This window comes from Thalassophryne amazonica, chromosome 7 (assembly GCF_902500255.1).
Source record: "Thalassophryne amazonica chromosome 7, fThaAma1.1, whole genome shotgun sequence".
Classification (NCBI taxonomy): Eukaryota; Metazoa; Chordata; class Actinopteri; order Batrachoidiformes; family Batrachoididae; genus Thalassophryne; species Thalassophryne amazonica.
This window is the reverse complement of record NC_047109.1, coordinates 33,146,522-33,159,761: the sequence shown is the minus strand read 5'-3', so window position 1 is coordinate 33,159,761 and position 13,240 is coordinate 33,146,522. Positions and strand designations below refer to the sequence as shown.

The following is a 13,240-nucleotide window of genomic DNA, read 5'->3' as shown; positions in this document are numbered from 1 at the left end:
AGACTGTTTATATGACAGACTTGAATGAATGTTAGTCCCAGTCCAGACGTTGTGAAGCAAGATAGAAAATAATACCATCAGTTTGTCACACACGCTTTGTCTGCCACACAGCCAAGTCTCATGGTTTTTTTTTTTTTTTTTTCCGTGCTCCTGTCACGAAATGATTAAAATTTTCGTGACAGGGTTTTTTTTGTTAACTCACTATTACTAAACCTACTCCTAACCCCAACCCCAACCCTAACCCTAACCACCCCCACTTCACTTTGACTTTCATGCAGCCATCACAGAATGAATTAGAATGAATTTATGATATTGTGATGAAAATGAGGCGCTTTTCATCACAATATCACAAACCAATAGATTAATGTATTTCGTGCTGCTGAATCATGACATGCCGTGAGACTGGGTTGCTGCCATGACACAAAATACTAGTCTGATCCTTAATTAACGTCATTGTGAAGTTACGTTAAAGATGGGAAATAATCAGGGGTGGAAGTAACATCATATTAAAGATATTAATATTAAAGACTGCTCTTAACCTACCTGCAGCGCCTCTTTTACGCAGCGCTCAAATAAAATAAATAAAATCAATATGCCAACTGCAGAGAAAACAAGATTATTCAATCTTTTCTGGACCAAACTGAGAGAAATCTGAAAACACTACACCAGAATATGGAGTATATCATAGAGAAATTAATCTTATTCATATATATTCTTATATTAGTAGAATATAATACACTGTCATGTGCCCCACCAAATTGAGAGAAAAAACATTTCCATTCTATGAATTTGCTCTTACCGAATATCTCAGGATGGAAAACCTGATGTGAATAAAAAATCCGAGGCTAATTAAAAAGGGATAAATTGAGACTTATAAAAGTGAGACTTCTAACTGAATCGCTAAACGAATGTAAGATATTTATCATGACAAAGCATTCAGGCAGTAAAACTGAAGTCACTACAGAATACAGCTTAAGACACACACACACACCCACACACACACAAAATCATTTTCTAACCTTTATTCAGCAATTTTAGTCATTTCTCCCACATCATTAACATTACATATAATACACACTTATGAAAGGTCAAACCACAGTCCTTTGTCGGCTTGTTGCTGCACCCAAACACTACAGTGGCATTTTCAGATCACTTTAACCCAAGTTTAAGCCAGTGAATCATCTATTTCTGTTTAATCTAATGCCTGATGAGGCGTAATAACGCTAAGTAAGATGGAGGCTGCCTGGCAGCAGCTCACCGGCTGCATCTGCTATCTATGTAGTGGATTAAATAGAAATCAATGGTGCACACAGAGCTTTGTGCTGGAACTTGTTTTTTCTCAAGCCTGTTTAAAAATGCTTTCATCTTCATGCTAATGTGTTTGTTTGAAAATTATCCAGTTTAAAATGTCCAGAGGTTCATATAAAAAAAAACTAACTTTGAGATATTTTGCATTTCACTTTAAAAACAAAACAAAACCAATCAATTAATTTACAAATCTCATTTTCAAATAATCAGCTAAAAAAAAAAGAGGTCATGTGCAGATCTTGCTTCTGTGCTTTTGAAAGAGCAAGCAGAAGACGTGCATCAAATTGATGCTGGTTTCAATCATATAGTCCAAGAAATAATTTGAATAAAAGTAATAATCATAAAATATTTTTTTGCACTTAAATGTTAGTAGCTGATATTTAAAATGTGTGTTTTTTAAATATACTTATTTTTGTTTTTACCAGGGAGAAGTTGGTTTTCGAGGAGACCCAGGTGAACGTGGAGAGCCTGGTCTCAAGGTAAAGGCTCACAGGTCACAGATACTGTTTGCCTGCCAAAGTCTAGACTCACTTGTGCATTAATGTGCACTGTAACAAATTTCCATTTTAATTTACAATAAGCTACCAGCAGCTGGAGTTGCCAGTAATTTGTCATGACAGCTCACATTTGTAATAAATATTAAAAAAAAAAAAAAAATGGGGTGTGGGTGGGGGAGCTGAAAATCAGATAGCAAGCTTAGAATTCTTTTAGTAATTTTTCTGTTTCAGTTTGTTTTTTGTTGTTTTCATCATCAGTAAAGCTGGTTGTGTGACGATGGGTTACATGATGGTGTAATAATCCATCCATCCTTGGTGTCCACAGGGTGATGTTGGCATTGTGGGACCTCGTGGAGGTTTTGGAGCACCCGGTGAAACTGTAAGATAACTCATAATAACTCCTGTTGATCACACTGCGACTTAAATATTCATTTGATTTAATGACACTCAGCACATAGTCCTTAAATATAAAATATGTTATTTTGTCCCCAAGCTGAAGCTGGTCATTGGCCAGTGGGCATGGCCATCACTGCTGTCTGGGCTATGTTTCTTTAAAATAGATTAAACCCAAACTCACTTAATTCAAAATTATGTTAAATTAAAAATCTAATTAAAAATAAAATGAAAAACAAATATGGGAGGAAGATGATTTATGAGCTGGTTATGAGATGACAAATCATTTGTAAGTGGAATATCAAAAAAAGTGTTTTTTTTTTATAATGTGACAAATTTGTGAAAAAAGCACAAAAACATTTTGTTTTACTTATTTAAAAGGCAGTAGGTACACAAACACTTTTTATATGCTTCATTTAAATTAAAATTATTTGAAGTGTTAATGTTTTTAAATAATTACATAAACAGACAAAATGAGAGGAATGCAACAAAGATGACAACAAATGTTATTATAAATAATTTAGAGATTTGATTTATTCCCTCTCTCTCAAATCTCAAATAAATAATTTATGACTGTTTGCTTTATTTCAGGGCCCTCCTGGTGATGCGGGTTCCCCAGGAGCAAGAGGAGGTAAAGGTATCAAGGTAAAGGACTCTCTGACACATTCTCTCTCTCTCTCTCTCTCTTTCTCTCTCGCTCGCTGTTATTCTTCTGTCCTTGTGAAGACTCATTTGCATAATGCACCCCTGTGTCAGGGCTTGCCCAAAATTTTCTTTCACTCCATCCTTGAAAGCCAATAATATGTTTCCCTCCACTTCACATTCGCCCCATTCATCAATGAAACAGCACTGCCTTTGGTTGCCTGTTATTTACCTGTTAGTTATCTGTTAATTATCTGGGTAAAATAACTTGAAAAATGTACCTCTACTGATTTTATTGAAGCATCAAGCACACGTCTAGTATTTATTTTTATCTCTGCACAAGTTGCTGTTGAATGTGAAATATGCAAGTTAGGAAATTGAGTTTTCAGGCACAAAAGTGCGTGCGTGCGTGCGTGCGTGCGTTACCTTGGTGCAGCTGTTTCTGTGTAGTTGTGTTTATTCTGGGCTTTGACTCTCTTTCCTTTTCATACTTTACTCTTGTTGTGAACATGGCGTCGAGATGCTGGCACCAGCACGGCATTAAACCACTATCACTCACTCACTCACTCACTCCCTCATTAGCAATTGTCTTTGTGTTTTCATGTATCAGATACCTACAATGAAATAAAGTGTTTTTAAAAACCTTTTAATTTAGAGGATTTGTTGCTTGTAAATTCTTTAGTATTTAAGTTTCACACACTTCTTGTGTTGACTAACAGCTGTGTTTCTGTTCAGGGATCCCCTGGTGATGCAGGCAAACAGGGTCCACAGGGACGGGACGGCCCAAAGGTAAGAAAGAAACACCTCCATTATTAAAATCCTGTGAAGTAGTTCAGAAGTACTTGTACTTTCCCAGAATGCAAAGCAGTGGACTGTTGTTTACCACTGAGCACATGTACAGATGTATAAGGTGGAAAGTGATGGGATTTCCCCTCAGTGGAAACAACACAGTAACATACAATTACATCCCATAATGAACTTTTTCATTTTTCAAGGTTTCACATGAAAATGTGACTTATCTGTTTAAAATAAAAAACCATAAGTTATAAGTCCTATTTGTCACCAGCAGAGTGTGTGGTCAGAGCTGACTTTTTTGTCCCGTGTTACAGGGTCAGATTGGAGCGCCTGGAATTCCAGGAGATGTAGGCGAGCGAGGATACACTGTAAGACAACATATCAATCATGTTCACTGAGACTCTTTCCATTCTGTTTTTATACAACTAGTAATCGGTTGGTTTTCTGTTTAAGATTAAACTCTAGATAAATCACTTATATACTAATCATAAAAACAAATGATTTAATGTCACAAAATGACCTCAGAATTTGAATATTTTCAAAGAAAACCTTTTCAGTTGTAGCTAATATGAACCCTTTGATGTATATGTAACTAAGCTACATATTTTTGGCTCCGGTAGGGTTCGAACACTAGACCTCTTGCTCTTATATCCAACACCCTACAATGTCAGTCAAAGGGGAATTCCCCACTAGCGATGGTAGTAAGAACATCTATTCAATCTGGAGTTCACACTGTTTTACAAAGGAGTAAAAATAATAAATAAATCGCTGTTACCAGTGCTCATCATTTAAGGTAAGCATTGAAAATAAATTCTTTGTTCTGTGTATAACAGCAGCTTGTATTCTGCTGCTGGGACTCTGAATGATTTTCATAGATTCATAATTTAAGAATGTAAAACCAGATTTTCATTAAATTATACCAGTTTCTGACAAACACAAAGGGACTGAGTTTCAGATTTAAGTTTAAAATATATTTATGGGCAATTGAAATACATTAAAATTCAGAATAAGAGAAACAATTGTAACAAAAACACTGATTGAATGTCAGTAAAGCTGCACATTAAAGATAATCGTGATAAGAAATTTAAAACACAGCATTAAAAGTGATCAGTGAGTACAGCATGTAGTCATCCTGAGTCTTCATAAAAAATAAAATATCTGAACTAATTTTCATAAAAGTAGACATATTTCTATATACTAGCACGATGCTGTAAATCTATTAGGGTATACTGTACTGCTAACATACATGCACAGTAACATCGAGATCAAGGTGACCGCAAGAGGGTGTGACTCTGGGTGCACCCCTAAAAACCTTCATATCTCACATAAACAGATGGAAAGTTCTAGTTAAACATTCCACAGTGAAACAGGTCTGCTATTATCAGTTCTACCGAGTGTATCTGGATGGTGAATCATAAAACAGATCAACAGTAGGGTTCTTCATACTACTTAGTTTGTTCTCTTGTAGCATTCAGTCATTAACAGTTTGAGAATAAAAGTTTTTGTTATGATGAATGTCTTTAATAACTTGAGGACTCCTTCATTATTGATTGTTTGAGCACAATTGATAGTCAAAAATGATTTGCTTAAAAATGGCCAAATAATGAAGATTTTGTGAAACAAGTTGAAATTTTCAAGATAAGTCCAGAGAAATGTGTCCCCGAAATGATGTAATGAATTTCCATGCCAGTTTCCCGGACCACATAGGTATCATGACAAGATGGGATGAAAGACACGACACAAAAGCATAATTTTGTCAGTTATTGTCGTCATGGGTCTGGTTTTCATTTCACAAGACATTTGCCCATGTTTTCAGTTTTTCAAACATGATTTGTGATCATTGGACCATTATATCATTTTGTCTTCTTCAGGGCTATCCAGGACAATCAGGAAGAATTGGACCTCCTGGACCAAAGGTAACATCCCACAGCTAATTCAGACTTCACTCCCTTGCATATCTTCATTTCATGCTAACATGAAAAGAACCTCACCAATATGGATTCACTGGACAGATTTAGTTTCTTATCAAATAATGAATGGTGCAGAGCAAGTGTCTCTGTGGGATAGGACTTGAACTTCCAATATATAGGCCATGGTTTGAGTCCAGATATGTGCTTCAGTTTGCCTGTTTGAGTCCTTGCACAACACGTTTCAACTGCATTGTCACTGTCCACCCAGCTGTAAATGGGTACCAGCTATGAAATGGAATCCCGTTCGAGGATTGTCATAGACTCTTATTCACTTGACGCTATGATATCTGGGGACCAGTCAGACTGGCCTTAGGGTTGGTGTAGGACAGGGCTTTTCAACCCTGCTCATGGAGTGCACCTGCCCAGCATGTTTTACAACTCTCTCTGATCAATCCACAGCTAATTAACTCAGTCATGTTTGCTCAGCAAATCAAGAGGTGGAAAATATCAGTTAATTGACCAGGTGTGACTAAAGCAGGTGGATATGGACAGGTGTTTGACTCAGTTGCCGTCACTTAATAGGTAGCTGGACATCATTGCCAGCCTATACACAGGCACTGAATGTGCACTGTGGGAGCAAAGTCTCTGACTTCTTCCTACAAAGTTCTCGAGTTCATCAGTGATGTAGGCCATGGTTAAGGTCATGTGTCCTGGATGACAGTGAGTTCACTGATGTCTTGTGGATGACGCTCTGATCTTTGTGGAATCAATGTTCTGATTGTAACACTCAAAACACTGAGTTTCTAGGTTTGCTATTATCCTGGACCAAGACTAAGGGCCCTTTCACACATAACACGATTGAGGCCAAATGGCTCTCGTGAAAAAATTAAGCCACATCAAACACTTCATACAACAGTCACCACAACCATTTGGCCACAGCACTCTGCATTCGCGTGTCACTCGATTGGAAACCCATTCAAAAGGAACATGAGATCGCACTGCCATGTGATCATGCTCGCAATATTTGCACCGCATGTTGAACGCAGGTCCAACAAATTGTGCCATGGCTGAGGGGCGTCACGAAATCATCAGCCATGACAGCTGTCATGTCCATGATGGAATAGCTGACTGTTGTGTCATTGAAATTCACAGCTGGAGAACACATATTGTGCCATGAAGAACATCACCTCTCAACACACCACCGCGATGCACATGTGTGGGCAGGTCTCATGACACGGTGCAGATTATAAATCAAATCAAATCAATTTTATTTATATAGCGCCAAATCACAACAAACAGTCGCCCCAAGGTGCTTTATATTGTAAGGCAAAAGCCATACAATAATTACAGAAAAACCCCAACGGTCAAAACGACCCCCTATGAGCAAGCACTTGGCAACAGTGGGAAGGAAAACTCCCTTTTAACAGGAAGAAACCTCCAGCAGAACCAGGCTCAGGGAGGGGCAGTATTCTGCTGGGACTGGTTGGGGCTGAGGGAGAGAACCAGGAAAAAGACATGCTGTGGAGGGGAGCAGAGATCAATCACTAATGATTAAAAGCAGAGTGGTGCATACAGAGCAAAAAGAGAAAGAAACACACAGTGCATCATAGGAACCCCCCAGCAGTCTAAGTCTATAGCAGCATAACTAAGGGATGGTTCAGGGTCACCTGATCCAGCCCTAACTATAAGCTTTTTCAAAAAGGAAAGTTTTAAGCTTAATCTTAAAAGTAGAGAGGGTGTCAGTCTCCCTAATCCAAATTGGGAGCTGGTTCCACAGGAGAGGAAACAAGAAAAATAAAAATAAATAAATACATAAATAAAAAATTAAATAAACAAGATCACCTTTGGATCACCCCAGCCATGTCTCAGTGCACAAGGCGCTGCCCATACAGCTAGGCTGGGCCATCTGAAATTATCCATGTGATCTTTCTGTCATGTGGACCACATGTGGATCACAAAGATCTTTCTGTCATGTGGACCATAACTTACATAGTGGATGTGACAATGGTCTCACCGGCTGGCTGATCATGAAGATCATAAAGCTGCTGGGCTGCTTTGTTTTTCAAGTTGGAAGCATTAAATGCTGCTGAACCTGGTCTGACCTTTCCAAAATTTTCAGAAAATAAATCCTAAAGATTTTCTGTTCTGCCTTTCAAAATGTCATGACGATTGAAGATTTGACTCATCTAAGATAATGATTCACTAGCGTGTTGCCTGTGGGAATCCACGGGTTCTAAATTGGGTGTTTATAAAATAGGTAGCTGACATTTTTCAAGGGTTGTAATCAGTGGTGGGCACAGTTCTGATAATCCGATAACAGATAATTATTGAAGATAACGTTTTCATTATTGGATTGTCTTTTTAGATAACTTTAAAAACCATTATCGGACTAATTATCTTCCAATGAATTTTTGTCTTCTAACTTTTAGACTGATAACGTAGTAAACAAAGCTGAACAGCAGCAAACATTTCTAAAATTGAAAATCAGTTGAGCACCTACCTGATAAAAGTTTCCTAACAGATGTATGGTTCCACCCTCTGCAAACAGAAAACAGCTGCTTCTATGAAGAACACTATCCTCTGCAGGCAAAAGAAAAACTGTTTTTTAAGAAAAAAAAAAAGAAAAATCATTTCCTTTAACACCATACTGATATGCTGACAATATCACCCAAGTCATCCATAGGCATACATTTTTAACTTATTACTTTTTTAATTTACTTATTTTAACCAAACTAATTTTGGACAAGTTATTTAAAATTATTGTCATGTCTGAAGTTTTATAAAGTGAAAATAACAGATATATGTTTTAGTTAGTACGTTCACGACAGGACAAATGCATTTCAGACACTCTGTTCAGGCTCCACGGACAACAGCATTAAACTCTAGTGCCTAAAACTCTTGTGAATATATTCTCTGGGTTTATAGACGTTATTGTATTTGCATTTGTTAAATTCCACGCATCTTAAATGTCGCAGCAGACATGGATTATCTGGAATTTTGTTTTGGAAAGATTTCAAGGCAGCTTTTGCAAAGGTCAGCTTTAAAGGTCAACTTTAAAGGTCATCATTCGGGAGACCCAAGCTGATTCATGCTTTTGGCTGTTTGATGATCTGCTTCATAGGTTTAAAGATGAATTGATGTACAAATAAACAAACAAACATACTGGATAATCAGAATAACACCTCAGTGGTTGAAAAAAAATGCAAACAATCTTATTTCAGTTCAGACTGTCACTCTGTTGATCGTATTAAAACATAATACCAGATTAAATTCCACCTGAGACGGTATTCAGCTGTGAAAATTTTCATGTTTGTGTTTTTTACATGTCATGTGTTTGTCACTTGTAGCACGTACAAAGCAAAATGTCCCAGGGAAGAAGGAAGAATTTCTTTCCTGTCATTTCTAACTCTGTGTATTTCACAAATAATCCCACAGATCTGAATCATGTCTGCAAAGTACCTCAATGAGTAATTGTACATAAGTAGGGTTTTTAAATTCCCCCTCCACCAAAAACACCACAGTCTCTTATGATGTGAACTGGTCATTTTAGGAGATGGTGAAAAAAGAAAGTGGGTGATGATGTGTCAGACAGGTGGACTTTATTTGTAATGACAAAAAGTCATTCCCCCCCCCCCCCCCCCCCCCCCAAAAAAAAAAAAAGCCACCAGCTCAATATGAAAGCTTAATTTATTTTTTATTTCATTTTTGGACACATTTTCTTTTTTACATTCTAATTATAGGTTCTTTCTGGCCACAAGACCTCAGCTTTTGTACATGAAAGAAACCGATAAACTCATACTGAACTACACTGAACTTCAAAACCACCTGTTGAAAGCAGAGGTGCCAAAAAGTATTTCTTTTCAAAAGACACAAATTTGGATGGAGGAAAATGTTTTTGTGTGAATTACATGCAAACAGTTAGCTTATAAGTAAATGCATAAAACATTCAAATTCTAAAATAAAATTTGTTATAATAAATACTCTACCGGAGTAGCACGGTGGCTTAGTGGTTAGCACTGTTACCTCACAGCAAGAAGGTCATGGGATTGATCCCCACCTGTGGCCTTTCTGTGTGGAGTTTGCATGTTCTCCCCATTTGCTTTGCATGGGTTCTCTCTGGGTGCTCCAGATTCCTCCCACATCCAAAGACACGGTGGATTGGAGAATTTAAATTGTCCGAAGGTGTGCGTTGTGAATGTGATTGTGTTTATTTGTCTGTATGTGGCCTTGTGTCCTGTTCAAGCTGTACCCCGCCTCACGCCCTATGACTACTGGGGATAGCCCCCCCCTTCCCCCCACGTGACCTTTAATTAGAGTAAAGAGTTGAAGATGAGTGAGTAAATACTCTACCATTTGTCATTGCAGACCAAACATTGATCACAGGCCCCACATTGGGCAGCCCTGGTTGAGAGCGAGAGAGAGATTCTGCTTCCACTGTAAAATTTTTCCAAAGTGGTTGTGTGGATTTCTGACCTTGTTAATTGAGTTTTACAATGTAACCGCTTTTAAAAAATAATAATAATTAAAAAAAATGTTTTATTTCTCTGATTTAGTGAATTTCTCTGCAGACGCCCTGTGCCTGTCTCTGTTTTTCTTTCATGACTAAATTCATATAAAGCTTGGCTTGTCTAAACAGAATTTCTTTTGTCTCACTGTCTGACAAATTTAAGTGTTTTTAATAATCCATAGTAGGCAGAGGTGTGGCCAAGTGGTTAGTGCACTTGGTTTCAGTGCAGATGGTTCCCAGTTCAAACCCCACCACTGCATGTAAGGTGGAGGTCCATGAGGAAGGGCATCCAGTGTAGAATTTGTGCCAAATCAACATGCAGATCCAAACTTGATCTGTTGTGGCAACCTTGAGTGAAAACAAGGGGAACAGCTGAAAATGTTAACTTTTTATGAATAAAGACAGAGTAAAATTCAATGAAATTATTCAGTTGATAATTGCTGGTAAATGTTACTTGAGTTATTCTTTTAGAAAAACTAATATATGCAAGTAAAATTTACTTAAGAATTCTCCTTGTAAAATTTACTTAGAATTTCTGAGTGAAAAAACTTTCCTAGGTTTTTTCAAGTAAATATCACTCCAAATTTTCTTCAGTGTAGTGATTGATCTGGTGCATCAAAGTTTACCCGATGCAAAAGAATTTGTCCTCATTATACAGTGGTGTGAAAAACTGTTTGCTCCCTTGAGCTTTTACATGTTAGAAATTTTAGGATGTCCAAAAACAAAACAAAAAATTCAGGCTTTGTATATATATTAAAATTTCTAAAATTATGCCCTTTAAACTCTCATTGAAAAGTAATGTCTACATCATGAATTAACAGAAATAAAAATCTGAAAGCCAAAATGATGATGTGAATAAGTAAGTGCCCCCTTTAGTATAGCACATGTAAACCATCATTTTTACATCCAGTTTTCTTCAGACAAGTCGGGGGATGACACTGATTATGTCTTGGACTTTATTTGCATGAATTATGAAGAAACGCAAACAGTATGGTTGCATCACTACTCATGCCTTCATAGTGGAGTTGCCTGGAGAAAAATTTTCTTTCAACAAAACAGATCAATTCTATGCTTGAATCTCCAATGTGCCGTCTGGCAAATTGTAGTTGAACTTTAAAGTTTTTTTGGTTTTTTTTTAACCTCCTTTAAACTACTCCATCATGCGTGTTATTCAAATATATTCCATTCAGTCCAAAAGTATTTGGCCCCTTGGTATTTCATGCATTTTAATTTGTTTATGCCATTTCAAATACAAAAAAGTATAAAAAATTTAATATTTCTACAATTATTGTCCTCAAATTGAAAGCAAATCTCTACAACTTGATGTAAATTAATTAAAAACATAAAAGTCACGATAATGGGTTGCATAAGTAATTGAATGCCTTGATAGGATACCTGTAAAGAATAAGTTTTATTGCCAGACATCTTCAGAAAAGTCAGGGGATGGATACATGAACATTTTCAAGTTACATGTGTGACAAATGCTGACAAAACGTATTTTAAATTCCATTTTTCTGTAGTGGTCTCAGGTCTCAGGCTTGTTGAGAAAACAAAGCATTTTTTCAATGTCACAGAAACATTTTGCTCAGTCCCTAAGAGTATATCCTGCACAGTTTCCATTCATGTCTTTTTCTTTTTTCCCGTCTTTGTCTTTCAGGGATCTAAAGGTCAGGATGGCCGTCCAGGCAGCAATGGGGATCCTGGTGAAGATGTGAGTCATCGAGAAATAAATTCTGAATTATACAAAAAATACAACATTGTATCTGGTTATTTATACTTATACTAAAGTTTAGATTCTTCTTTGTATCCACAGGGTCCTATCGGAGTCCAAGGGGTGTTGGGAGAGCCTGGACCCTTTGGTCCCAAGGTAACAACTTTTAGCCCCAACTTTAAACCCAAAATTTAGTTTTGCTTATTAGATATTTTGAGGTATTGTCTACCAAAGTGGGTGCGCTACAGCTTTAAGAATTTTAATGATAACCTTATTTTACCTCAAGCAATAAATATCTTGACAGTTTAATAGTGGTATATAGATGTATGCTGTCCACCTTGGCTCAAAATATTGATTGTATATCTATTCTGGGCAAGCTGCTATTTTACTCAAAATATTGTATGTAAAATGAAAAATAAAAGAACAAAGACATCAGTGTCAAATCAGAACCCTTCCAACAATGTAGCACACGCCCTGATGAGCACCACATTGCATTATTGCAATAGCAAAACACAGAATGTTGCTGAATACGTATGACTACAGAGAAAAATTCAGCCCGCCTGTGAAATCTGTTGTTGCACAAAATTAAAAAACTTTTCTACTGCAATAAAAAGTGCACAGTACATCAGCATAGATTTTTTTTTTTTTTTTGAAGTACAACATACATACTTGAAAAATTTACTCAAAATATCCAGAAGTCAAACAAAAATGGATTCATAGTTGCCAAATTTGTCATGTTCCCTGTAAAGTACAATTTTAGACTTTTCTGTTGTGAAAGTGTAGGAACACGGACCCACAACAGGGGGCGTAAATGAACGGGCAATGGATAAGCCAAAACAGTAACAATTTAATGTTGTAAATTGTGCACAACGGAATACAGACAACAACAAGTTTGGAACTACAGTCAATTACACGTTGGGTGACGTGTGGGCAGGCTTGAGGATAGGAGACGCCCGTCCAGAACCGAGCCGGATCCCACACGGCCCTCACCGCCAACGGATCTGAAGAACACCGGAGCCGCCAAGTCCTGAGTCCCCAGGTGGCCACCGTCTCCAGCTGTCAGACCTGGCACTGCTGGCAGAGAACAAAAACAGCACAGGTGAGTGTGAGTACGCACACTCAGTAATCCCACAGTCTGTGTTCTTTTGGGAGGGAGCACCTCCACCTCCAGTCACACACTCGTGCAGCTCCTGTCTAACCACTTATCTGGTTGGGGTGTGAGGCGAAGCAGTCGCTAATCACACCAAACACCAATCCAGCAGATAAGGAAACACCACAGGAAAACGGCTGCAAAAGAGATCAGACTATGACTCAGTTTAAATTCAGCAGAGAAATTACCTCCAAGGTAGCTGATTTCTCGGCGGGGAGGTGGAGTTGCAGTCCGGCCTTTATGGTGGTGGTGATGTGGATGAGTGACAGCTGGTGCTGATGACAAGTGACAGCTGTCACTCCCGGTTGCTATGACGCCCTCTCGTGC

General features: G+C 37.7%; 1 protein-coding gene across 1 annotated transcript in view; it reads left to right on the top strand.

Annotated features, from left to right (window-relative positions):
- Positions 1-13,240, top strand: part of zgc:113232 (uncharacterized protein LOC541546 homolog) — a 96,988-nt gene that overhangs the window by 20,249 nt on the left and 63,499 nt on the right. The window contains exons 6-13 of the mRNA XM_034173983.1: positions 1,734-1,787; positions 2,131-2,184; positions 2,790-2,843; positions 3,576-3,629; positions 3,950-4,003; positions 5,507-5,551; positions 11,710-11,763; positions 11,866-11,919. Coding sequence (XP_034029874.1) covers positions 1,734-1,787; positions 2,131-2,184; positions 2,790-2,843; positions 3,576-3,629; positions 3,950-4,003; positions 5,507-5,551; positions 11,710-11,763; positions 11,866-11,919 — 423 coding nt within the window. The remainder of the gene's footprint in view (positions 1-1,733; positions 1,788-2,130; positions 2,185-2,789; positions 2,844-3,575; positions 3,630-3,949; positions 4,004-5,506; positions 5,552-11,709; positions 11,764-11,865; positions 11,920-13,240) is intronic.